The sequence below is a fragment of the Anser brachyrhynchus genome (assembly GCF_964034855.1).
Source record: "Anser brachyrhynchus genome assembly, chromosome: 10".
In the NCBI taxonomy this organism is placed as follows: Eukaryota; Metazoa; Chordata; class Aves; order Anseriformes; family Anatidae; genus Anser; species Anser brachyrhynchus.
The window spans coordinates 17907864-17935111 of record NC_137705.1 but is presented as its reverse complement, the minus strand read 5'-3'; the positions used below and the strand labels follow the sequence as shown (position 1 = coordinate 17935111).

General features: G+C 51.4%; 2 protein-coding genes across 6 annotated transcripts in view; one reads left to right on the top strand and one right to left on the bottom strand.

Annotated features, from left to right (window-relative positions):
* The window catches only part of IARS1 (isoleucyl-tRNA synthetase 1), a 127401-nt gene that overhangs the window by 83015 nt on the left and 17138 nt on the right, over positions 1-27248 (bottom strand). For all 5 annotated transcript variants that reach the window (XM_080606622.1, XM_080606620.1, XM_080606621.1 and 2 more), the window contains 3 exons: positions 4834-4951; positions 1983-2130; positions 1264-1351 (listed from right to left, as the gene is read on the bottom strand). In XM_080606622.1, the coding sequence (XP_080462748.1) occupies positions 1264-1351; positions 1983-2130; positions 4834-4951 (354 nt within the window). The remainder of the gene's footprint in view (positions 1-1263; positions 1352-1982; positions 2131-4833; positions 4952-27248) is intronic.
* Positions 24198-27248, top strand: part of LOC308200482 (PHD finger protein 7-like) — a gene marked incomplete at its 5' end in the record, with an annotated part of 9117 nt that continues 6066 nt past the window's right edge. Inside the window, 6 exons of the mRNA XM_080606346.1 lie at positions 24198-24266; positions 25017-25118; positions 25381-25505; positions 25697-25862; positions 25954-26060; positions 26152-27245. Of these exons, the coding sequence (XP_080462472.1) occupies positions 24198-24266; positions 25017-25118; positions 25381-25505; positions 25697-25862; positions 25954-26060; positions 26152-26623 (1041 nt within the window). The 3' untranslated portion in view covers positions 26624-27245. The remainder of the gene's footprint in view (positions 24267-25016; positions 25119-25380; positions 25506-25696; positions 25863-25953; positions 26061-26151; positions 27246-27248) is intronic.

Here is a 27248-nt window from a genome sequence, read left to right as displayed (position 1 = left end):
CAGATAGATCCAAGTCTTAGTGTTGGTTTTTCATACTTTCCCATGTCATTCTGGCAAACACAAAATACAAAAGCATTGTAAATGGGTGACTGTATGTTTACATTTCCAGTGGTATCCTAACACTGACACTATTTGGTGTTTTTATTGATGAATGAAGGGAGAAAGAAAAACAGAGGGAGCAAATCTGGAGATCAGGCGTTCTGTCCACAGTGAAGAAAGGAAGCACTGAAAGACCATCTTTTTAAATTGAGTACCACCTCAAATGACTACAGCATACATGACGGATGATGTCAATTCACTTTGGGGACAGTGCAGGGACAGAGGGGAAAAAAAATAGGAATTACTCAATTGTCATAGTATGAGCATAAGAGTAGAAAACAAGCAGGTGTTCTAGCTCTATATTCCTACAATTCAATTAATACATATAATTGCTTAGCCTCTTTTCACATATGTGCAAGACACACAATTTTTAGTTGAAAAATGCTGATGTAAAACTTTCAACTGCTTGGGGTAAAAAGACAAAAATAACTAATGCCAGTGAAGAAGGGCTGTCATTTACAATCTTCTAGTTTTTTTCTTTAAAACCATTGCACAGGACTGAATAAAGCCAAATATTTATTATTACCCCTTTATCAGACTGATTTTTTATACAAAAGATTTAAAAGAAGCAAAGCCACATATTCTAAGAGGGCTACATAATTTAATACTTGCGTTCCCTATCCAATTTATTAAATAGTTCATATTCTTCAATTCAACCAAGATGAATAAGCAGTTTTCAGAAAGCATAACTGCCACTAACTACTTAATTTGGGTAGACAATTCTGCAGAAGCAGTATTTGTTTGCTAAAGAATGTTTTTTCTTGTCTGTTTCGCTTTAAGTACTTAGACCATTTTTTAAACTTATTACACATTTACACAATTTCCAATTTTAGAGACTTCTAAATTAACAATGTTTTTCATAAAAATGGTGGAAAAACAAAATTGAAGGAAAAATGGACTAAGGTTTTTTTTATTATTTATTTTTTGCTGTAATACAATAATCCAATGAAACTTTTATTCTATTTGGAGCTTCATATTCAAGACCAATTTGTCCTAGCAACTTCCAATCTTTTATAGCTTTTTTTGCAAGATATACACACAAAGTATCACCACATAGGGAAAGTCATCTTTAGGCAACAGCAAAATTCAACTTTTTGAAACACTTAACTTCTGAGCTATAAAAATACCGGACGTTAACAAGTATGTAATAATTTATGTACTTGCCTCTCCAGTATCTCATATTCCGTGTCAGATTTGTATAGGGCTATAAGCCTGGATTCCATCAAGATGTAAATCTTTCCCGTGGCATTATCTAGAATATAAGACAAAGCAAAAAAGTTATATAAATCTCACTTGAATACCCTCATTTGCACCATTACAAAACCTTTCAGTTTATGCAAGATGGTATGTTAGCTATAAAACTGCCCAGAACAGTCTTGCTGATCAACTACCATTTTCCACCTCTTTCTTCCCCATAATGTGACTACCATTAGCCATCTAACGTTACAGGTTAAGAGAACAAAGATGTTCAGTTACTGCAATTTAGCTGTCACATACCAGTAACTTGCTCATGAGCCTGACCCCCAGGAACAGGAGGGAAAAGAAAAAGCTAGGGATAACCAGCCACACCTTCCTGCCTTTCAAATATAATGTGACTTTAAGAGGTCAAATAAAGCATTTGTTCTTGTTCATTATTTCAGTTATCAATATTTATTAGGGAACAGCCCTCAGAATGTATGCAACAGATAAAATAAAAAGAGCACAGCAGTTGGAAACCATCAGCCACATGGGAAACATATCTCATTTTTTACAATAACACTGATCCAGTCCCAACAAAGCACTAAATGTAGCATAAAACAGTCTATCAGACAAAATATATGCACATATTCAAAGGCACTGAAGAAAAAAGGGTTCATTATATATAATCTTAATTTAACACTTGCCTCTCAATTTTATGTATTGCAATTCCGGGTTAACGCAAAGGGCTAGATTACTAGGTAAGGTCCAAGGAGTAGTGGTCCAAGCAACAAGAGAGACACTTGCATCTTCATCCAGCGGGAAGCTCACAATCACTGAAGGGTCTTGAACATCCTTAACAGGCAAGATAAAGTCAAAAGGAAAAAGAGAAAACACATTTAATGCACGGCATAGTGAAAAAATGCAAGTCAAAGTAGTTACTATTGTTGAAATCTGCCCAAATCTATCTTGCAATTTGCCTAGTTCATCTCTGCAGTGACAGAAGTTGAAGTGGCAGCATAAGAAAGTTTGAAAAAGATAACAATCCCAACATTCTCCCATTATATCAGTGGAAACTATCAGCCTGACAAGGCCACAGAGTTAAGGGTTAGCATTAGCTTTGAGATTTTGGGAATTATCTGCCAAAGCACCAGAGAGCCAAGTGCCAGTTCCCTCAGGTACCTCTTATAATCCCTTTTAAAAAGTCTATAATTAATCTCAGCTGTCAAGACTATCAGCAGTTTCTCAACTACTGCTACACAAAGCCTTTTCCCATCTTTTCCTCTAGAGTCAGGGAGTAGGAGGAATAGCCATCACTTCAGAAGATGAAATATCTTACTAAGAAACCATTGTTAGGAACAAAAAATAGAAGCTTTGAGTGCTTAAAAACACAAGTACATCAATACTTATAAGAGTAAAAATGTCAGGGAAGAAGACCTTTAGCAGCTGCTCTATGAAATTTTGTCTTCAAATGGTTCAAAAGAATCCCCTGAAAACAAATTTTTCTTTCAGACAAAAACAACCCTAGTTGTTCACTTCTGTATTTCATATATTAGAGAAAATAGATTGAAAAGCAAGTCTAATCTTGCACGTTAAATTTTTATTATTAATATTAAATGGCAAATAGAAAATGAATGTCACATGCACAGGCCCTAAACATACAAACAGGTCCTATCCCCTCATCATTTCTGGTGCAGGGCGCTCTGGTTTCTGTCCAGCATCACGGAACAGTTAATTGCATCACGGGACAGGCAGCTATTTATGTCTGAGCTAAGGGCTGTTCCAGAGGGAATTTTCTGTGAACATCTGGTGCAGTCAACAGTAAAACATAAATATTACATAACTCTTGTACTGTGCTTGATGTGAGCAAAGGCTGAGCTATCATTACCATTCTGTCTCTAACAACTGAGAAACAGCACTGTAGGATCATTCACCTTTTCTGAAGCACTAAGTTGACCTGGTAGATAATTACATCTGGAAAGCCATAAAAAAACACCCAAGCTTCCAAATAATGACATTGTTCAATACTTTTTTCTGCACGCAAAGTTGTACCTGCTTTAAGTTGAAGACAACACCTCTTCAGTTGCATGTAATACAAGATACTGACAAAGTTTACTCAAGTTTACATTAGACACTTAAGTCAATTTCTAAACGTGCTTCCTGTGTCCTATTTCTCATGGGATCAATAAACAGAAGCCAAAGCCTGCTTTTCACATCAAGAAAGATAACAGCTGCCTTACACCCAGAAATGACAGGTCTTGCCAAGAATAAATCATACCAGCTTACAGACTCGTAATGATCCAATCTCCAAAATACCACCTCGAACAGATAAAAAGATATCTTTCACATGAAGTGGCACAGCAGCATATGAAGGGAAGGGGAGGGGAGGGGAGGGGAGGGGAAGGGGAAGGGGAAGGGGAAGGGGAAGGGGAAGGGGAAGGGGGGAGGGGGGAGGGGAGAGAAGCGTTGTTCTATGGAAAAAGGGCACACAAAAATAGTCTTTGTTCCAAAGAAAGCTCATTAATCTGAGCCTATATGAAATGTAGATTACTTTTCTTGTATTTATTAACTATTTCAGTTGTCACACAATCACAAAACAACAAGATATCTTTGTAGGTGACACTTCCAAATCACAAAAACCTTTGTTCTTCAATATGGTCAATTGTTCCTCTGAAATATAGAAAGCACTAGTATCTGTGGACAGCATTATACAAGTTCATTTAAACATTTTTTTCAAAAACACTATTTTTGGCCAGCAAATTGGCCTTTGTTAGGCAAGATGTAAAAAAGACCAGATGTACAATTTGTGCTAGCTTTCTGCTGTAACAACGTAAGTAAAAGATTTTTGACACAAGGACATGGAGGCCTGGGTGGGGATAGTAAAGAATACAAAACCTCTGTCCACAAACTAACGTGAAAAAGGGAAAAACTGGGACAGAGTTTCTGCTTTCATGCATGTGGTAACATGTTTGTTGCTAATAAAAGTTGCATCTAGTCATTCATTTCAAGGGATCATCTTAAAAATGCATGGTATACTTAGTTTTATATTAAGAAAAACATTACATGGAGTTTATCAATCTGAGTTAACAATTCTTACAAGACCTATAATAACACTGAGCTACAACCAAACATGATCTTTGATAATCCTTACTAATCTCCCACGAGAGATTTCAACTTTGTAAAGACCCTTCCTCTTCTCAGATCTGCACAGCCAGGGAATGCTACAGCTTTCCTGCAAGTATTTACAATAAAAACCCAGCACAAGTGCAATATTCACCTTGAAAGCCAAAAGAGGAAATGAGAGTAATTTAGCAGAGTAAAACAAAGTATATGCCTCAAATACCTGTAAGTAGTAACCAAGAAGAAGGAAGAATGCAAAGATCAAATAATCCAAACAAACACAGCTAAACTCAATAAAAAAGCTTTTTTTTTTTTGGCTATCAGCTCATAATATAACAACATGCCTATGTATCAAGCAAAAAAATACTAAAGCCTTACAAATCCAAGTAGAGGATGCTATAGATTAGACTGCAATGCATCATGTACTCAGATACTGACCTTGTAATTCTGATGGGACTCGAAGTTGGACAGTGGGGTGTTACATGCAGTTGAGAAAGGCATGACCTTAACACCCCTATATACTAGTCCTTTGTCATACAGCTGCTTGAAAACCCACCTGGAAGTAAACAAGAAACATGAAATAACACTTGGAGTTTCAAATTTAATAGAGCAACTGCAAAGTGTGGTTCTGCTCTAGCTGGAGTGCTGTTCTGAAAGACACATTTTTAACCAATCATCAACTAAAGGCGGTATTTTTAAGTCAAAAGTAAAGAAATTCACTGTGACTGTATTATTGGCGAATACTTAGTTTTATCTGATTCTAACAGCTCAGTTTTCTGTGTACTGACTTCACAGAACAGAGAAATATTCAGATGGAACACAAATCAGTATTGCTGAATAATCTCTCTCAAATTTCCTGAATATAACGACAACCTGAAATTTCTTTGATTAACAAGGCTGAAATCAGCCATAATTTAGAGAGATGTGTAGTGACATGGCTGCTCACTCGTCACATCATCTGGAGCACCTACTACATCAGCCAGTGCTAAAAAACAGAGAAGACATGAGCTACAGGTAACCGCGTCCCACTCTGAGTAAATCCCGACAATCCCAAGAGCATTTTCCACAAGAGGACACAGCTCAGCATGCAAAGCATTGAACACAGTTTTATGGTGCCGCAAGTTACATTAATGTTCTCCTTTGTTAGCTCATTTCTCTCTCTGTTCCAGTCCAAGATCATTCTCACACCAATCTTTAACTCCCTTATGCCATCTTCAATATGGCCTGTAGTGTACATGAATCCTTGCGTCTTCTTGAATTAATGAAGAAAGTACTTAATATTGTAATATTGAGTCAATGCTCAAGATGAACAGTAGCTGGAAGAGTAAGGTACTTTACATTGCAACTCATCACATGCCCACGTGATGGACAAAACCCTATGTTTCTTTGTATCTGAACAACACAGGGTTTGCTAAAGGATCACCCACATAAATCAGCTTATCAGTTCTCACTGACCTACATGTCCAGTGGTATAGTCTGCAGGTTGGCTACCTTATAAGTAAGGCAGGAGGGGGCAAGTCTTTATCATGCCAAATTCAACTACAGATCCAAGTTTCTGCAGAATCCATTCATTTCAGATTCCACATGCAAATTGTTAGAGTGCTGACTTTAAAAGCTCTTTTTACTTGAATGTTTTCAAACCATCCCAATCATTTTTCTGTGGTCCTTTCCAGATAAATAGCCCATTGCTAAGCAACCAACCCCATCTTGGCAAGCAATGCTTTTTCCTGCAGGCTGTGTCACTTTGTGCTTGAGGACCTGGGCCTGTATTTAAGTCACTGTTGTCTTCGATGATTGAATGCATAATCTTTGACACAAAACAAAGGAAGACTACTGCACTGATTTCCATCTACAGCCTGAAAGAAGAATATCAAAAGATACGGATCAGCCTGTTATCATATCGAGAAAATGTGCAATGCAACCAGATTTATCCTTGGGCCTCTAGTAAAAGAAAAGTATTTCCTATGAGTGGTCACTAACATGAGGAAAGTTACATAACCCAAACTCTAAGATTGATAAAGTCTAAGAAACTCTCAGCAGCATCAAGTTCTACCATGGAAGAGTCAAACCCAGAAGTCTTTCAGAGCTGTGCACTCCAACAGAGGTGGCTTACCTTACACACACAACCCAAAAGTGACCTTATTAAAGCAGAAAATATCACCCACGGTCAAGTTGTAGCTGGACCCTAACTCAAATCCAAAGCACGACACTGAGTGCATGTGTTTTACAACTGAGACTGCTTCAACTTAAATATAAGTGTCTCACAAATATATATAGATTTGTTAATGTAGTTTCATCAACTTTCTGCGTATACATTTCAGCTAGCTAACTGTTGAAGTTTTTATGCACGTTAAAATTTAGATGTATGCTTACCACCTCAGAGCCTAATTAATGCAGAGTGTGACAAGCGACAGCATTTATACTGAAGGTGTTCTACTTGCCTTTCAAAAACAGTTAACTAAAATATCTACAGAAAAGAAAAAGAAAGCTTCACTTTAGCTTCACTTTCTAAAGAACACTGCCTACTACCAGCATAGAAGAAAACTCCTTAGTGAAACACTGAATATTTAATTCAGCTGTAAATATAACCGTAAACTTCAGACAAGGTGAACGCTAGATGGAGCTGCAAAGTTACAAATCCAAGCCAGCATCTCCCTCTTGCGGCCATTCTGACTCAGTGCAAACCAAGAGCACCCCGGTTTTTCCGAAGCCAGGCGAAATGATGAGCATACAAACCACCATTCTTCAAATCACACATTTATAGCTGACCAGAACTGCTCCTTTCAGAAAACTATTCCAACAAAGCAACGAGAATTATGAAGTTGAGACTGCTGCTTGATGCAATAGCCCTTGTTATCACCACAAAAACGGCTGTTATCTTGAAAACCATATAATTGGTTTCCTCAATAAAAAGCCCTTGAGATCAGTTCCTGTGTGATCATCAGAAGTGCACAGATGACAACTGTCAAAGACCCTTCTGCTAGCAGCACTGCCCTCTTAAAACAAAGCAACTGCTGGAGACTACCCTATGTCTAACAGCAGGAGTCACTTACCTGTTTACAGACAAACAGCATGTTTTGCTTAACAATTCAACACAAGACTTCAGACAGTAACTTATCAAAATCTCTTTAAATCCCTTTGACAGCAAAACATTGGCAATTTGCAAGAAAGGGACTCTAGGATGATACACCAAAACTGAAACTGACATCCCTCTGAAAAGAAAAAAAAAATATTACAAAACCACAGAGCTCCTTTCTACTGACAAATAGAAAAGGTTTACCCCAAAAAGATTAGAAATCAAGCAATGTTCCCTTAATTCTGGCACATTTCTCCTCAAACGTAACGCAAATTTAGTTGTATCCTCTTGGCTATGTGACACTTACTCTCATTTACTGAAGAAAAATAAGGTTTGGGAAAAAGAACTCCAGGTGCGTATCTCAGTCTTTGTTAACAAAGACCCTGATCCCTAAAGGTGAAAGTTATCCAGCTTCTAAAAAGAATGACACAAACTGAAAACACACATTTGTTGTCCCTTAGGTGTTATGAAGGGACGACAAACAGTCTGACCCAGTGAGTATCCAAGACTGCAAGTTACACTCACCTAGGTGTAACATCCTAGAAACTGGAGCGTACTACAATATTCATTGATCACAGTCATATACGCAACATGTGAACATCACGAAGGGAACTTTGGCTTCCAAAAGCTACTGAATTACTCAATGCAATACTCAAACACTCAAATACTTCTGGCAGCCAGGTGGGCCTACCATACCCTGGGGTGCACCAAGCACAGTCGAGGTAAGGGATTGTCCTGCTCTGCTCTGCGCTGGTGTGGCCTCCCCTCGAGTACTGTGTACGGTTCTGGGCACCACAGTACAAAAAGGATGTGAAACTGTTGGAGAGTGGCCAGAGAAGGACAACGAAGATGGTGAAGGGCCTAGAGGGGAAGACGTACGAGGAGCGGCTGAGGTCACTTGACCTGTTCAGCCTGGAAAAGAAAAGGCTGAGGGGAGACCTCATCGCGGCCTACAGCTTCCTCACGAGGGGGAGTGGAGGGGCAGGCGCCGATCTCTTCCCTTTAGCGACCAGCGATAGGACACGAGGGAGAGGTGTCAAGCTGTGACAGGGGAGGTTCAGGCTGGACATCAGGAAAAGGTTCTTCACCGAGAGGGTTGTCATGCACTGGAACAGGCTCCCCAAGGATGTAGTCATGACACCAAGCCTGTCGGAGTTGAAGAAGCGTTTGGACTGTGCACTTAGTCACACGCTCTGAATTTTTGGGTAGACCTTTGTGGAGCCAGGAGTTGGACTTGATGGTCCTTATAGGTCCCTTCCAACTCAGGATTCTATGATCCTATGCTTCTATGAACTCTTGAGAAGTGATTGGGGCTGCCAAGAGCGGAGCCATGCACCTTGAGTTGCAGCAGCCACAGGCTCCGTGCCCTGTGTGTCACCCTACATCGCAAGAGGGCTGCCTGAGTCCCCAGCCGGCCGGCCTGCATCGAACCATCATCTGAGCACAGCCTGCTCCCCCAAAGGGGTTCCTGCACCTCTGGGGGCACTTCCCGGGGCTCCCCGACATGGGAGAGCCACGCGTCAATTGGGTCTGCTGGGCTGCTTTGGGTGCAGGAGACACAACATGAGGCCTTTCCAGAAGGTGGTATTCTAATGTCTCTTGCTGATGTCTGGGGGAGACAACGAGCTCTGGTCTCACCCTGCTCTCGAGAAACTCTGTAGGAGAAGGACGTGAGGAGGGAGCAAGCTGTGACCCAAACGCCAGGTGTCCTGCGGCTCTCCCGGAGGGCGGCAATGCTGGCCCAAAGGTGCGGTGCAGGCGCCGCCACTCCAGGGCTGCAGCCCTGTCCGAGGGACATCTCCGCTCCTGCCTGTGGCACGGGGAGCGTTGCCAGCAGGCCGAGGGAAGCAATCCTTCCTCTCCGCCGCGTGTCGCGGGACCCGGCATTTGAGCCTGTGCCGGCTGCAAGAGCGGCCACCCTCTTGCTTGGGTGCCGAGGGCCCAGGCCCCAGCGTGGCACCTCCAGCCACCCCTGTGAGGCGGGGGCTCTGTCACAGCGGGTGCCAGGTAGCTTTGGGCGTCCCTGCCCAAACGGGGGGCGTGCGGTGGTGATGTCACAATGGCTGGCCATGGCGACCCGCGGGGGCGAGGAGCATATAAAAGGCTGCTGGGCTCGGGCCGTGCCTCAGTGCGATTTGGTGAGTTGGGGAGAGGGCAGGGAGGAGGGGGCTGCCCGGGGCTGCCGAGGGAGGAGGGGTTGCACACCTCGGGCCGTGCTGCAGACTCACCCTCGTCCTGCTTCTCCCTCAGGGTCGGCAGAGGAGCGTGTGGAGGAGAAACCCCGGCACCGCTGGGGCAGTGACTCTCCAAGTGCTCGCTGTCCAAGTGCACCATGTCTGAAATGAAGCGGAAGGCTCCCGACTCGAGGGAGCAAGGTGAGAGAAAAGTATCCCGTCCCACAGGAGGGCGGGGAGGGGCTGGGGGGGCTGCCTGTGGCCGAGAGGGGAGGCAGGGGCAGGCAGGGGCTCCCCAACCACCCCGGGGCAGGGCCCCTCTGCTCCTTGGCAGGGGGGGCCCAGGTCAGGCTCTGGGTGCCTGCTGGGACCCTTGTGCCTGCTGTGCCTCCTTCCCCTCCACAGCCTCTGGCCCTGCCCATCAGCCAGCATGGCAGGGACAGAACAGGCCCTTGGGGACAGTCCCTCAGGGACACCTGGCCCCGCAAAGGTGCTCAATGGCTGTGCCATTTGCTCTCTCCCCTCCAGCATGCATGCTGTGTGGCCGGGCAGATGCTGACCCGAACATCTGCGGCCCCATACACAAAAGGAATGGACTCTGTGCCCACACGTTTTGCCTGGTGAGTTCCCCCAGGGTTCCCGTCAGCATCCCACCAGGGACGGTCCCTTCAACTATGACCCCTAACGAGATCCTGCTCTTTTCTACAGTATTTTGTGGATAGCCTTTCACGGCGTGGAAGCATGCGCGAAGACATAGAGGGGTACCGTCCTGACGACATCCGATGCGCAATCAAGCGGGCATCCCAGAAGGTGAGGACCTGATGGGAACAGGGAGGTTTGGGCCAGGAGATGCTCCCGCGAGCTTAGCCTGGACCCCAAGGCAGCAATCCCAGCCTTTCCAACCTGCTCTGGGACAAACTGCTGCTCTGGCAGACGAGCCTTGTCCGCCAGGGGGGGTCTGCAGAGCGTGACCCAGCAGCGCCCGCGCCCTGTGCCCTGCCCTGCCCAGGGGTGTGGGGCCAGCGGTGGCGGCATCGAGCCTGGTGCTAATGGGGCTGCTGTGTTCTTTTCAGCAATGCTTCGTTTGTGGCGAGCGAGGGGCCACCATCACCTGCACGGAGACAGGCTGTGAACGCAGCTTCCATCTCCCCTGCGCCTCGGACGGAGAATGCGTCACCCAGTTCTTTGGGCAGTACAGGTAAGGGCTGCCAGCAGCAGCCAAGCAAGAGAGGACCCCACGCTGGTGCTTCCCAGCAGCCTGGCAGAGCCGGAGGCAGCGCCAGAGCCTGGATGGGCCTGGGGCTCCTTCACGTTCCTCTGCCCTCCTCGCCACAACCGCGGCAGGCCCAGCACTTCTCACCTTGCCCTTCCCTTCCCTCTCCCCGCCAGGTCCTTCTGCTGGGAGCACCGCCCTCAGCAGGCAGTGCAGGCAGATCCGGAGCAGGACACCATCTGCATCATCTGCATGGACCCTGTGGGGGACAGCAAGTCCTACCACACCATGGTGTGCCCAGCCTGCAGTCACGCCTGGTTCCACCGGGGCTGCATCCAGGTAGGAGCCCTCCCCTCACCCTGCGCGCACGGCAGGTGCTCAGCAGCACCAGGGCCCGCTCACCTCTCACCGCATGTGTTTCTGCTGCAGGAAATGGCCATACACACAGACAATGTCCGCATCAAGTGCCCCATCTGCAGAAACAGGGTGGCGTTTCGTTCAGAACTGTCCATCATGGGGATCCGAGGGATCCAAGTCCCAGTCAGGTTGGTGTCCCTCTGCCCTGCTCTCTAGACACGAGGGCACAAGCGCTGCGCATGGCCAGGGACTGGACAATTTCCCTCCCTTCTCTTGCAGAGGACCAACCTGGGAGAACAACAACGCCTCTGCATCGCTGCAAGAGAGGCGCCGGCGCTGTACTGTCGGGGAATGCCTTTACCCACAAGGCAGGGAGCAGGCGGAGGGACAGGGGTGAGTTGCCTCAGCAGCCATCTGGGGCTCTGTCCACGTCCTCAGCCTCAGCACATGCTGGGGGAGCCAGGACAGAGCACAAGGGATGTGCCAGCCACTCCCTGGCTCAGACACTTTGTCCTCACACCCACAACTCTTTGCTTCCCCAGGCCCTGGCAGCTGCTCCTGTGCCGCTCCTGTGCTGCCGAAGGCACCCACCGGCGCTGCTCCAACTTGACCAACAGCACAGGCACCTGGGAGTGCGACAGGTGCGCTGGCGTGGGCACCAGCAGCCAGGCAGCACCGGGGCCATTACAAGGTATCCCGGTGACTGACAGTACAAGGCGGGAGAGAGACCAGGCGACGATCCGCCATGTACTTTGGGCACCAGACACCTTTAACCAGCCCCAAAGACGCCATGAGACCAGTGCTGAGAGCAGCACTCACAGCCCTAACGCTGAAACAGCACCAGGAACCTCCAATCGCCCCACGGTGCCCGAAGGCAGACACCCCGCCGGCCAGCGGGGGCGACCCCAGACAAGAAGCCGCTCACCGCTGGAACGTCCAGCCCCAGATGCCCAGAGCCGGCCCCGAAGACGACGCAGGAGCAGCCACGCACCAGAAAACGGTGCTGGGAGCAGCAGCAGCACCAGATCTGCCAGGGGGGCGGCATCGGGGTCCCCCAGTGGATCCCCAGGGCCTAGGCGGAGACGACGCTCCAGCCAGCAGGGGATGGCCCGGACAAGAAGCCGCTCCCCGTTACAACATCAGGCCCCAAATACCCAGAGGCAGACCCAAAGACGGCGTGGGAGCAGACGTGCTACAACCCCCAGTGCTCAGGGCAGCAGCAGCAGCAGCTTTGAAAGCGAAACGGCACCGGGGTCCTCCAGCGATTCCCCGGTGCCTGAACGCAGCAGCCGCTCCAGCCACGCCGGGCCAGTCCGGATGCGAAGCCCGCTCCCGGTTACAACATCGGGCCCCAAATCCCTACGGCCGGCCTGAACAATGCCACGGGAGCAGCCGTGCTCCAGCCCCACGTCCTGGCTCCAGTCCCCAGCCGCCATCACAATAAAGCTTGCTGCCAGTCCCATCTGTGCTGAGAGATCACCACGCGCGTCGGCTTCAGCCTCACTCGCACGACTAAGCCGTGTCTCCCTGCTTCCTTCCCTCCCCCCCATTAGATTGATTAGGAAAGCAACGCAATTCCAGTAAGCACGTTTGGCTTAATCACATTGTCCAGAAGGGGTTACGATCTACACAGCCAGACATGTCGTTTGGGCTGCACATGTCCCAGTTATTAGCCAACCGTCACCCTCTAGACTATGGCACGTAGAGTTAGGAGCCGCGAAGTTAAAGTGTCTTTGACGAATTGTAGTATGAACTTTCCCTGTGAGATTCCAAAGTTGCACTCCATTAAAACACCCCTCTGTTTCTCTCCATTAAAACACCCCTCTGTTTCTAACTGTGCATTCATTAGCGCAGGCCCATGAGTTTTCAGGTCAGAATCAGTACGATACAAGCTTGCATCTCCCACATCCAAGTGAAAACCATGCTTAGGTGTGATTGTTGCACAACCACAATTGCACGCGGTTACAATTCCTTGCCCTCCCCACCCACGTTGAACTTGGGCATCATAACGCACCACGGCGCCTTATCACATGCATGGGCTTCGCAAGGCTGCTGTTGACAATTTGGAATAATGGGGAGTGGTACGACAAAATAAGGTAGATACCAAGATGTTTCAAGCACAGGTTCTGCTCGCCACCGATGTGGGCATCTAATCCCCGAGGGTGATGTAAGCAATACCAACAAGACGATTTGTTACCTAGCTGCCAAATGCAGCACCAACAGCGCAAGCAGCCAGGCGGCACCGGGGTCCTCCTGAGGCTCCCCACCGTCGGGCAGCACCAGCCCCAGCACCGCCAGCCAGGCAGGACTGGGGCCCTCCTTGGCTCCCTGGTACCCGAGAGCAGCAGCTCCAGCACCCTCAGACTGACAGGAGTGGGGATGCCCCACAGCTCCATAGTGCCCAAGAGCAGCAGCGGCTCCAGCCACCCTGGACCAGAGCAGAGGACAACCCGATCATGATTACAACGTCCAGCCCCAAATCCCTACAGCCAGCCCAGAACACGCTGCAGAACCAGGCATGCGCTAGCCCCAAGTGCTGGCCCTAATCCCCAGCCCCCAAGCCCAATACAGTTCTGAGCCAGCCTCTCCCCGCTCCCCTCGCCCATCTTCCCCCAGGCTGCTTGCTTTGCAGGGGAGCCCATGGCAGCGGGGACGAGCACTCTGGACACGCTCTTTCCCACTGGCACACGTGGGTGATCACAGCACTGCAGCGCTGGAGAGGAGGTCGGGGCTGGCAAGAGGTGGGACAGGTGAGAGCAGGGCTGGCAGCCGGCTTTGGGCTCTTGTATGGCCTTGCCGTTAGCGCAAGGACTCGGCTTCGGCTTATCCGGGTTGCTCAGGCCACGCTCGTGAGCCTGCAAGAAAGGGACAAGTTTAACGGCAGCATCCTCCCCAGCAGGTTTGGGTCGAGGCGTCTGCCTGTCTTATGCCCGCTCTGGCACCGGTGCCTGTGAAGAATGACGTCGCGAGGTGCTGGGCCTGCTCTCTCAAGGAAGAACTACAGGCTGAGCACTGAGCCGGAGAAGTCCAAGGTCGCAGGTACGGGCTGTACACGCCTCGCACAAGCAGGACCGCTGTGGAGCGGGGTGAGCGCCCCTCGCCTCGCTTGAGATCGACTGCCTCCAGTGGCAGTGGCCGTGCTGAGAGAGGCGTGGTGGGGCAGAAAGCGAGTGAATCCCTGAGCCGAGGCGAGATTTTGGGAGGGCCTTTCCTGCAGAACAAAGGACTCCGCCAGAAACTCATGTCGCGGTGCCCTTTCTCCAGCCGTGTGGTGCTGGAGGACGTGGTGTTGCCTGTCTTTGTCCCATCGGACTCTGGGAGTTCCTCTTCCAGGGCAGACGGCCTCTCGGGTTCTCGGATTAATGCTTTCCTCGGAAATGATGATACTGCTGGGCAGTCCGTTTGCTCTTGCACCGGCCAACCCGGCACAATCCTGCTTGTGAGACCGCAAGGCTGGTATTTCACAGTATCACAGTATCACAGATTTCTAGGTTGGAAGAGACCTCAAGATCATCGAGTCCAACCTCCGACCTAACACTAAGTACTCCACTAAACCATATCGCTAAGCTCTACATCTAAACGTCTTTTAAAGACCTCCAGGGATGGTGACTCCACCACCTCCCTGGGCAGCCCGTTCCAATGCTTAATAACCCTTTCGGTAAAGAAGTACTTCCTAACATCCAACCTAAAACTCCCCTGTCGCAACTTTTGCCCATTCCCCCTCGTCCTGTCACCAGGCACGTGGGAGAACAGACCAACCCCCACCTCTTTACAGCCTCCTTTAAGGTAACTGTAGAGAGCGATAAGGTCGCCCCTGAGCCTCCTCTTCTCCAGGCTGAACAAGCCCAGCTCCCTCAGCCGCTCCTCGTAAGACTTGTTCTCCAGACCCCTCACCAGCTTCGTCGCCCTTCTCTGGACTCGCTCGAGCACGTCCATGTCCTTCCTGCAGCGAGGGGCCCAAAACTGAACACAGTACTCGAGGTGCGGCCTCACCAGAGCCGAGTACAGGGGCACAATCACTTCCCTAGACCTGCTGGCCACACTGCTTCTTATGCAGGCCAGGATGCTGTTGGCCTTCTTGGCCACCTGGGCACACTGCTGGCTCATATTCAGCCGACTATCAACCAATACTCCCAGGTCCCTCTCGGCCAGGCAGCTTTCCAGCCACTCATCTCCCAGCCTGTAGCTCTGCTTGGGGTTGTTGCGCCCCAGGTGCAGGACCCGGCACTTGGCCTTGTTGAACTTCATACAGTTGACCTCAGTCCATCGCTCCAGCCTATCCAGATCCTCCTGCAGAGCCTTCCTGCCCTCGAGCAGATATTTGAGGGCTCCGTGGCACCCCTTACCACCCAAGTAAGGCAAGCTGCTTTGTGGGGCACCAGGGATTGTTTTGCACAAGGAAAGCTACTGCGAGGCATACAGCCTTAAGGAGGCTGTGAGTTAGCCTAGATGAGCTGTGTCTGCGAGCCTCTCTGTCCCCGCATCTTCTCCAGCACAGTGAAGAGATGTAGTAGCTACAGAGAACGTTCCAGGTACAAGCAGGACATCAGGAACTGCAGTGGTGGTATTATTATTTTTTATTTTTATTTCCCTTGGAAATGAAATTGGGTCCTCACATCCAGCTTTTGAAGTAACTTTATCTGGAAGTAGCAGAGCAGCGTTCCTGAGTACGTAGTTTCACGCGAGGGGACGACTGTACAGCCTCCCACTTGCATTGGAGAGCAGCTCAAACTGGAAGGAGCCCCCTGTTGCGGAGATGCGCTCCATAATGCTGGTGCCTAGGGCCGTCAGTGAAGACAGTGAGAAGGTAAATGGCTTCCTGAAGCTGTCTTCCCCCGTGCTGATCTGCAACCTGGAAGGTTGTTTTCCTGTAGTTATCAATTTTTTGCTTGTACTTGAAATGAATGGTGTGAGTTTACCTCCTGACTCCTGAAGCTTACTTTTCTCTCCTTTTTCACAAGGGATAGTGAACAGCAGGCTGCTGAATGCACTCTGGACATGCTCCGTCCCAGTGGCACACGTGGGTGATCACAGCGCTGCAACGCTACTCTGTGTTGGTGCGGCCTCCCCTCGAGTACTGTGTACGGTTCTGGGCACCACAGTACAAAAAGGATGTGAAACTGTTGGAGAGTGGCCAGAGAAGGACAACGAAGATGGTGAAGGGCCTAGAGGGGAAGACGTACGAGGAGCGGCTGAGGTCACTTGACCTGTTCAGCCTGGAAAAGAAAAGGCTGAGGGGAGACCTCATCGCGGCCTACAGCTTCCTCACGAGGGGGAGCGGAGGGGCAGGCGCCGATCTCTTCCCTTTAGCGACCAGCGACAGGACCTGAGGGAGCGGTGTCAAGCTGTGGCAGGGGAGGTTTATGCTGGATATCAGGAAGAGGTTCTTCACCGAGAGGGTTGTCGCGCACTGGAACAGGCTCCCCAAGGACGTAGTCGTGACACAAAGCCTGTCAGAGTTTAAGAAGCGTTTGGACTGTGCTCTTAGTAACAGTAACAGGTAGTAGTCAGAGTAGCTTGGGTGCAGGAGACGCAAAAGGGGCCTTTCCAAAAGGCCAATTATTTTTCCAATTTCTTATCATTCTTCCGGAAGGACTGTCGGTATGTACTCCCCTGGGCTACTTCAATTTTCGAAGCTCGATCCACTTCTTCGTTGTTCTGATGTTCTTCGGTGGGTGGCACGATTCTTAGGCATGTGAGCATCTACATGACGTACCTTTACAGCCAAGTTTTCTACCCGGGCAGCACTATCTTGCCACAGGGTAGCAGCCCAGATAGGTTTACCTCTGCGCTGCCAGTTGTTCTGTTTCCATTGCCGCAGCCACCCCCACAGAGCATTTGCCACCATCCATGGGTCAGTGTAGAGATACAGTACTGGCCATTTTCCTCTTTCAGCAATCTCTAGGGCCAGTTGTATAGCTTTCATTTCTGCATACTGACTCGACTCACCTTCCCCTTCCATGGCCTCCACAACTTGTCGTGTGGGACTCCACACAGCAGCTTTCCACTTCCGATGGCCCCCTACCACACGGCAGGATCCGTCAGTGAACAACACATACTGCTTTCTGTCTTCTGGCAACTCATTGTACGGTGGTGCTTCTTCAGCGTGGGTTATCTCTTCTGTCAGCACTGCGAAATCCCTGCCCTCCGGCCAGTCCATGATCTCTTCCAGGATTCCTGGGCGGTTGGGTTTCCCCATTCGAGCCCGCCGTGTAATTAACGCTACCCACTTACTCCACGTAGCGTCGGTTGCATGACGTGTAGTGGGGATATTCCCTTTAAATGTCCAATGTAGCACAGGTAGCCGTGGGGCCAAGAGGAGTTGTGCTTCTGTACCAACAACTTCTGAAGCGGCTCGAATCCCCTCGTATGCTGTTAATATTTCCTTTTCAGTTGGGGTGTAATTGGCTTCTGATCCTCGATAGCCCCGGCTCCAGAAACCCACAGGTCAACCTCGAGTTTCTCCTGGGGTCTTCTGCCAGAGGCTCCAGGTGAGCCCATGCTCCCCAGCTGCAGTGTGAAGTATGTTTTGCACAGCTGGTCCGGTATGGACAGGCCCAAGGGCTACTGCACGAGCTATTTCTTGTGTGAGTTGTTCAAAGGCCTGTTGTTGCTCGGGGCCCCACTTTCGAGTCACTCGATATAGATCCTCTTCCGAGTCACTCGATATAGAGGACTCACAAGCTGACTATAGCCTGGCACATGCATTCTCCAAAATCTCACAAGGCCTAGGAAAGCTTGTGTTTCTTTTTTGCTACTTGGCAGAGACATAACCGTTATGTTGTTGATCACATCCGTCGGAATGTGGCGACGTCCATCCTGCCATTTTACCCCCAAGAACTGGATTTCCTGTGCGGGTCCCTTGACCTTATTCTGTTTAACAGCAAAGCCAGCTTTCAGGAGAATTTGAATTATTTTCTTCCCTTTCTCAAAAACTTCTTCTGCTGTGTTACCCCACACGATGATACCATCGATGTACTGCAGGTGTTCAGGAGCGTCCCCCAGTTCCAGTGTCGTCTGGATCAGTCCATGGCAAATGGCAGGGCTGTGTTTCCACCCCTGGGGCAGTCGATTCCAAGTGTACTCAATGCCCCTCCAAGTGAAAGCAAACTGTGGTCTGCATGCTGCTGCCAGAGGGGTGGAGAAAAACGCATTAGCGATATCGATTGTAGCATACCACTTTTGTAGCATACCACTTAGCTGCCTTTGACTCTAGTTCATACTGGAGTTCTAGCATGTCTGGCACTGCAGCACTCAGTGGTGGCGTGACTTCATTCAGGCCCCGATAGTCCACTGTTAGCCTCCACTCGCCATTAGACTTTTGCACTGGCCGTATAGGACTATTAAAAGGCGAGTGAGTCTTGCTGATCACTCCTTGGCTCTCCAGATGATGAACTAACTCATGGATAGGGATCAGGGAGTCTCGGTTGGTGCGATATTGCCGCCGGTGCACAGTTGTAGTCGCAATTGGCACCTGCTGTTCTTCAATCCTCAGCAATCCTACAGCAGAAGGGTCTTCTGAGAGACCAGGCAGGGTAGGCAGCTGCTTAATCTTCTCTGTACTCAAGCCAGCTATGCCAAAAGCCCACTGGTACCCTTTTGAATCCTTGAAGTACCCTCTCTTGAGGTAGTCTCTGCCGAGGATGCACGGAGCCTCTGGGCCAGTCACAATACGGTGCTTTTGCCACTCATTCCCAGTTAGACTCACTTCAGCTTCCAACACAGTTAGCTCTTGGGATCCCCCTGTCACACCAGAGGTAGAGATGAGTTCTGCCCCTTGGTGGCCTGACAGCATTAGGGTACGCTGTGCGCCTGTGTCCACTAAAGCTTTATATTTCTGCGGTTCTGGTGTGCCAGGCCATCGAATCCACACAGTCCAGTAAATCCGGTTGTCCCTCTCCTCTACCTGGCCAGAGGCAGGGCCCCACTAGGCCTGGTTGGAGCATCTGTCAATTAATTCTTCCAAATGTGAAGCAGAGGTCTCTTCGTCAGGGTCAGGAGTAATACTAGCCCTTCTACTGCCTCTGGGGGACTGCCCAACAGAAACTGGGGCAGCGATCCTCCTAGGGGCCTCTTTTCTTGCTGCTGTATCTTTCTGCAGTTCATGTACCCGAACAGCTAGGGCCGATGTCGGTTCACCATCCCGCTTCCTCATATCTTCCCCATAGTCACGTAAATAAAACCACAAGGTACCCCGTGGTGTGCGTCCTGGATTCTCCCTTGCTTGAGCCGGAGAATGCTGGCACTTAATGGCTGAAAGATTCTTCCATCTAGGTGAGGAGGAACTTATGTGTTCTTCTAACCATTGGGACAGTCTCTCCACGGCTGAAATACAGGCCCGTACTGGGGCAGAGAGATTTTCTTCATATTTATGAAGCTGGTTGGACATAGTATCCACTGTTGGCCCCATCCCCTCCTCCCAATCCGTTGCTGCCAGTGTGCTGGCATGTGATGAGGGTGCAGCCCGTACCAACTTCTGCCACGTGGATGCTGTGCACTGGACTTCATCAGGGTCTTTAGGTGTCTGGGCATTGTCCAAATCACTATAAATCATCTCCAGCACAGCTGATTCCCACAGGTGCTGGATACCTTTATCCATAGTGGTCCACTTGCCTACTTGATATACAATATCTTCCTTGTGGGGATACCTTTCTTTCACAGCTGCCAGGAGTCGCCTCCAGAGGCTGAGAACCCGTGCCCCTCTCCCAATTACTCTATCAATGAGCCTTTCTCTAGAGAGGGATCCCAGCTGCTTGGCTTCACTGCCTTCTAGTTGTTGGCTACTGGCCCCAGTGTCCCAGCATCGAAGCAGCCAGGTGAGGATGTGCTCACCTGGATGACCACTGAAATCCTTTCGTATTTCTCGCAACTCGCTTAAGGATAGAGATCAAGTGGTTTCTGATTCATTTATGGTTTCGGTCTCTTCTCCCTGATGTTGTTGTGATGACACTGCTTTAGAGCTGCCTGCCTTTTTCTCTTCTCCCTCCTCCTTAGGAGGAGCTTCTTCCCTTACTAAACGAGCTGACTTCCGTTTCCATTGTTTTGTCTTGCCTATAGGGGCGACTGATGCCATAGATGGTTGGTCCTCTGGGGTGGTCACAGTCTGTGTTATCTCGTCGTCAAATTCAGAAACCTCCCTATCCCCTTGAGGGTGCTGGGCAGTGACAATTGACATTTGATAGGCGTAAGCCAGACCCCAGCAGAGTGCAGCAAGCTGATGGAGTTCTCTGGTATTGCCAGGGTCAGGGCGTACGTCTTTCAAACATTCTACCAGTTTTCTTGGATTTTGCACTTGTTCAGGGGTGAAGTTAAGAACCATCGGAGGAGAAAACCGTGACACGTACCTGCCCATATCCCCCCACACACCTTGCCACCCACAACTACTTTGTCTCGGGGCAGCTCCTTGGATGATATTCTTAATAAATTGTTTGACCTTAAGGAGGAAGAAAAACACTAGAACTAGTAACAGGAGGATAACATCCGACCAAGGGTATCCAAAATACTCAACTGCTGCTGCAATTAGCCCACAGGGAGAGAAGAAGAAGGCACCACCCCCGATATTATTCACAAATTGACTACTAGGGGAGAAAAAGAAGGCGGTGTAATTCTTAATATATCCAAAAAGATAATCTCCAGGAGACCAGAATGATAACAATACAGGGCCTGAGTACCAGACGAAACTGAAGGCCAGCATGTTACAGCACAGCATGATAAAGAAACCAAACACAGATTTCAACACGTTCTCCGATCGGATATAGAGGGAAAAAAGAGAACAGAGAACGGACTACATACAACATAGTCACACTAGTGTCTCGTGTCATAGTCACTAGTGTGACTATGTCGTATGTAATAATACAATAAAAATATTAACAATACAATACAATAACAATACAATACAATAAAAATATTAACAGCAAACCGAACATTGTGACTAGCAAGTATGTTAGTTATAACTACTTTAATCAATTCTGCTGTTATCTCAACCCTCGAGCCCCACGTTGGGTGCCAAAAAGGACTGTGGTGGTTTTACTCGGGTGGGCAGCCGAGCTCCACCACAACCGCTCTCTCACTCCACCCGCCCCTCCCCCAAAGAGGAAGGGGGAGAAAATACAACACAAAGAGCTCGAGGTTTGAGATGAGAACGATTTAATTAAAGGGAAAGGGAATGGGGAGAAAAAAGAAACAAAAGAAGCAATAAGGCCGCGCGGAAGCACAGAAAGAAAAAAAAGTTATTCTCTACTTCCCATCAACGAGCGATGTTCGGCCACGTCCTGGGAAGCGGGGCCTCAAAACGCGTAGCGGTAGTTCAGGAGGACAGCCCCCTCCCCCACGAGAGCCCCCCTTTTATTGCTGAGTGTGACATCAGGTGTTATGGAATATCCCTTTGGTTGGTTTAGGTCAGCTGCCCTGGCGATGTCCCCTCCCCATCACTTGCCCACCCCCAGCCTGCTGGCTCTTGGGGGCTTGGAGGGAGTCCTGATGCTGTGCCAGCACTATGCAGCAATAGACACAACGCTGGAGTGATACCAGTGCTGCTCCAGCTACGACCGCAGAGCACAGCACTGTGTGGGCTGCTGCAGGGAAAGGTGACTCCGTCCTAGACAGACCCAACACAGTCACCGAAACCCGCAGTTTGCAGGCCCAGGGGCTCCTTTGTAGGGACCAAGCCCGTTTGTTCAGGGCCCTGAGACTGCTCTCTGGAGACGAAGCTGGCTTCTTATTGCTTACACCCTCACTTTTACGGCCCAGGCTGTCATTTTCAGGGCGCAATGCCTTATTTTTAGGGCCCCCAGGTGCACTGTAAGGTGCAGAGCTGCATTTTTAAGGTGCAAAGCCTTATTTGTGAGGAAAGCCCCCTCCCTCCCCATTTTAAGTACTATAAATATGAGGGGTTAGAGGGGGGTTGGGTGACGGGAAGGGTTGTGTTGTCGTGGTGGCTTGGGGGCTTACTGTACCCACCCCCGCTAACGTTTGCTCTTTTGTCAGCTTTGGATCCGAAAGTGGGATCTTAACACGGAAAACACAGGGGAGACTTTACTGCTCTCCACATCTACCTTAAAGGAAGTCGTGGGGAGCTAGGGGTCGGCCTCTTCTCACAGACAGCTAGTGATAGGACTAGAAAGTATGGCCTCAAGTTGCGCCAGAGGTTTACTTTGGAAATTAGCGGTGGTTTTCTCGGGTGGGCAGCCAAGTTCCACCGCAGCCTCTCTCTCACTCCCCCTCCTGAATAGGAAAGGGGGAGAAAAAACGATACAAAGGGCTCAAGGGTTGAGATAAGAATGGGGACATCGCTCAACAATTATTGTGACAGGCTAAACAGACTCAGAGAAGGGAGACATTAAGAATTATTGCCTATTACTAACAAGCTAGAGAAGTGAGGAACAAAAGAAAGAAACCCAAAACACCTTCCCCCCATCCACCCTCCTCTACCTCTTTAACCAAGCGGAGCAGGGGAATGGGGGAATGGCGGTTGTGGTCAGTCTGTAGCACTTTGTCCCTGCCGTTCCTTCTCGGTCACTCTCTTCCCCTGCTCCAACGTGGGATGCAGTCGTTCCCAAAGTGATCCTGCGTGGGCTTCCCACAGGCAGCAGCTCTTCAAGAACTGCTCCAGATACGGGTCCGTACCACGGGGTCCATCCATCAGGAGCACACTGCTCCAACCTGGGTCCCCCACGGGCGGCAGCTCCTGCCAGGTCACCTGCTCCTGCGTGGGCTCCTCTCCACGGGCTGCGGCTCCGGCCCGCAATCTGCTCTGGCGGGGGTCCTCCACAGGCTGCAGCCTGCTTCAGTGCAGGTCCACCTGCTCCACCGTGGCCTCTTCCACGGGCTGCAGCGTGGAACCCTGCTCCACCGTGGTACTCCGTGGGCTGCAGGGGGACAACCTGCTTCACCATGGTCCTCACCACAGGCCGCAGGGGAACTTCTGCTGTGGTGCCTGGAGCACCTCCTCCCACTCCTTCACTGACCTTGGGGTCTGCAAGGCTGTTTCTCACTCCTCTCTCTCTCCCAGCTGCTGTTCCGCAGCAGTTTTTTCCCTTTCTTAAATATGCTCTCACAGAGACGCAAACAACGTCGCTTATTGGCTTGGCTCTGGACAGCAGCAGGGCCCTTATCTAAAATGGGGCAGCTTCTGGATTCTTCTCACAGAGGCCACCCCTATGGGCCCCTGCTACCAAAACTTGCCAAGTAAGCCCACTACAATTTCTTCTCAGAAAGAATAGTCAGGAATTGGAACGGGTTGCCCAGGGAAGTAGTGGAGTCACCTGGGGGTGTTCAAGGAAAGGTTGCACATGGTGCTTAGGGACATGGTTTAGTGGGTGACATTGGTAGTAGGGGATAGTTGGACCAGATGATCTTGAAGGACGTTTCCACCCTTAATGATTCTACGATTCTGTGATTCTAATTAGGAGGCTTTGAACCCTGATGGTGAGAGCTGGCGAAAGGAGTCAGGGCTCAGACTGGACTGTCAACTGCAGTAAAGACGATTAAGACCGCTGGCTTTGTAACGTCTCTTGCTGATGTCTGGGGGAGACAACGAGCTCTGGTCTCACCCTGCTCTCGAGAAACTCTGTAGGAGAAGGACGTGAGGAGGGAGCAAGCTGTGACCCAAACGCCAGGTGTCCTGCGGCTCTCCCGCAGGGCGGCAATGCTGGCCCAAAGGTGCGGTGCAGGCGCCGCCACTCCAGGGCTGCAGCCCTGTCCGAGGGACATCTCCGCTCCTGCCTGTGGCACGGGGAGCGTTGCCAGCAGGCCGAGGGAAGCAATCCTTCCTCTCCGCCGCGTGTCGCGGGACCCGGCATTTGAGCCTGTGCCGGCTGCAAGAGCGGCCACCCTCTTGCTTGGGTGCCGAGGGCCCAGGCCCCAGCGTGGCACCTCCAGCCACCCCTGTGAGGCGGGGGCTCTGTCACAGCGGGTGCCAGGTAGCTTTGGGCGTCCCTGCCCAAACGGGGGGCGTGCGGTGGTGATGTCACAATGGCTGGCCATGGCGACCCGCGGGGGCGAGGAGCATATAAAAGGCTGCTGGGCTCGGGCCGTGCCTCAGTGCGATTTGGTGAGTTGGGGAGAGGGCAGGGAGGAGGGGGCTGCCCGGGGCTGCCGAGGGAGGAGGGGTTGCACACCTCGGGCCCGTGCTGCAGACTCACCCTCGTCCTGCTTCTCCCTCAGGGTCGGCAGAGGAGCGTGTGGAGGAGAAACCCCGGCACCGCTGGGGCAGTGACTCTCCAAGTGCTCGCTGTCCAAGTGCACCATGTCTGAAATGAAGCGGAAGGCTCCCGACTCGAGGGAGCAAGGTGAGAGAAAAGTATCCCGTCCCACAGGAGGGCGGGGAGGGGCTGGGAGGGCTGCCTGTGGCCGAGAGGGGAGGCAGGGGCAGGCAGGGGCTCCCCAACCACCCCGGGGCAGGGCCCCTCTGCTCCTTGGCAGGGGGGGCCCAGGTCGGGCTGTGGGTGCCTGCTGGGACCCTTGTGCCTGCTGTGCCTCCTTCCCCTCCACAGCCTCTGGCCCTGCCCATCAGCCAGCATGGCAGGGACAGAACAGGCCCTTGGGGACAGTCCCTCAGGGACACCTGGCCCCGCAAAGGTGCTCAATGGCTGTGCCATTTGCTCTCTCCCCTCCAGCATGCATGCTGTGTGGCCGGGCAGATGCTGACCCGAACATCTGCGGCCCCATACACAAAAGGAACGGACTCTGTGCCCACACGTTTTGCCTGGTGAGTTCCCCCAGGGTTCCCGTCAGCATCCCACCAGGGACGGTCCCTTCAACTATGACCCCTAACGAGATCCTGCTTTTTTCCATTCTATAGTCTCTTGCGAATGGCCTTTATCAGCTTCGATCACTACGCGTCGGAATTTTGGGATTTTTACTGAAGGATATACAGCACACAATCAAGCGGGCATCCCAGAAGGTGAGGACCTGATGGGAACAGGGAGGTTTGGGCCAGGAGATGCTCCCGCGAGCTTAGCCTGGACCCCAAGGCAGCAATCCCAGCCTTTCCAACCTGCTCCGGGACAAACTGCTGCTCTGGCAGACGAGCCTTGTCCACCAGAGGGGTCTGCAGAGCGTGACCCAGCAGCGCCCGCGCCCTGTGCCCTGCCCTGCCCAGGGGTGTGGGGCCAGCGGTGGCGGCATCGAGCCTGGTGCTAATGGGGCTGCTGTGTTCTTTTCAGCAATGCTTCGTTTGTGGCGAGCGAGGGGCCACCATCACCTGCACGGAGACAGGCTGTGAACGCAGCTTCCATCTCCCCTGCGCCTCGGACGGAGAATGCGTCACCCAGTTCTTTGGGCAGTACAGGTAAGGGCTGCCAGCAGCAGCCAAGCAAGAGAGGACCCCACGCTGGTGCTTCCCAGCAGCCTGGCAGAGCCGGAGGCAGCGCCAGAGCCTGGATGGGCCTGGGGCTCCTTCACGTTCCTCTGCCCTCCTCGCCACAACCGCGGCAGGCCCAGCACTTCTCACCTTGCCCTTCCCTTCCCTCTCCCCGCCAGGTCCTTCTGCTGGGAGCACCGCCCTCAGCAGGCAGTGCAGGCAGCTCCGGAGCAGGACACCATCTGCATCATCTGCATGGACCCTGTGGGGGACACAGCAAGTCCTACCACACCATGGTGTGGCCCAGCCTGCAGTCACGCCTGGTTCCACCGGGGCTGCATCCAGGTAGGAGCCCTCCCCCTCACCCTGCGCGCACGGCAGGTGCTCAGCAGCACCAGGGCCCGCTCACCTCTCACCGCATGTGTTTCTTCTGCAGGGACAAGCTGTGAGTGCAGGCATTCTCTACTTCCAGTGCCCCATCTGCAGAAACCAGGTGGAGTTCCGTTCCGAAATGTCCATCATGGGGATCCGAATCCCAGTCAGGTTGGTGTCCCTCTGCCCTGCTCTCTAGACACGAGGGCACAAGCGCTGCGCATGGCCAGGGACTGGACAATTTCCCTCCCTTCTCTTGCAGAGGACCAACCTGGGAGGACGGCAACGCCTTTGCATCGCTGCAAGAGAGGCACCAGCGCTGTGATGTCAGCGAATGCCTTTACCCCACAAGGCAGGGAGCAGGCGGAGGGACAGGGGTGAGTTGCCTCAGCAGCCATCTGGGGCTCTGCCCACGTCCTCAGCCTCAGCACATGCTGGGGGAGCCAGGACAGAGCACAAGGGATGTGCCAGCCACTCCCTGGCTCAGACACTTTGTCCTCACACCCACAACTCTTTGCTTCCCCAGGCCCTGGCAGCTGCTCCTGTGCCGCTCCTGTGCTGCCGAAGGCACCCACCGGCGCTGCTCCAACTTGACCAACAGCACAGGCACCTGGAGGTGCGACAGCTGTGCTGGCGTGGGCACTGGTAAGTGGCAAAGGCCTCATGCTGCTGGGCTGTGGCCAGGCCAGGCCTGGCTGCAGGAGCTCAGGGCAGCCTTGCCAGAGTCTCTCTGACCCTGGACGGGTCAGAGCCTCTACTGCCGTGGGTCTGGAAGTCCATCCCACTCACCTTCCTGTCTCCCCCTTACAGCCTCCAGTACCAATCTGGGGCTCGCCGGCCCCAGCACCTCCAGTCCAGAGGTTCTGGGGCCCTCCCGTGGCTCCCCAGCACCCGAAAGGAGCAGCCTCAGCAGCACCAGCAGCCAGGCAGCACCGGGGCCATCCCACAGTTCCCAGGAGACTGAGAGGAGAAGGCCAGGGACAGAACAGGGGACAATCTGCCAGCCTGTACATCAGGCCCAAGACACCTGGCACAGTCCCAGAAGACGCCGCAGGAGCAGCCGTGCTGGCAGAACCCAGCGCTGGGAGCAGCACCCCCCAGCTTGGCCAGTCGGAGGGCACCAGGAACCTCCAGTCACTCCTTGGTGCCCGAAGGCAGACTCCCCGCCGGCCAGCGGGGGCGACCCCGGACAAGAAGCCGCTCACCGCTGGAACGTCCAGCCCCAGATGCCCAGAGCCGGCCCCGAAGACGACGCAGGAGCAGCCACGCACCAGAAAACGGTGCTGGGAGCAGCAGCAGCACCAGATCTGCCAGGGGGGCGGCATCGGGGTCCCCCAGTGGATCCCCAGGGCCTAGGCG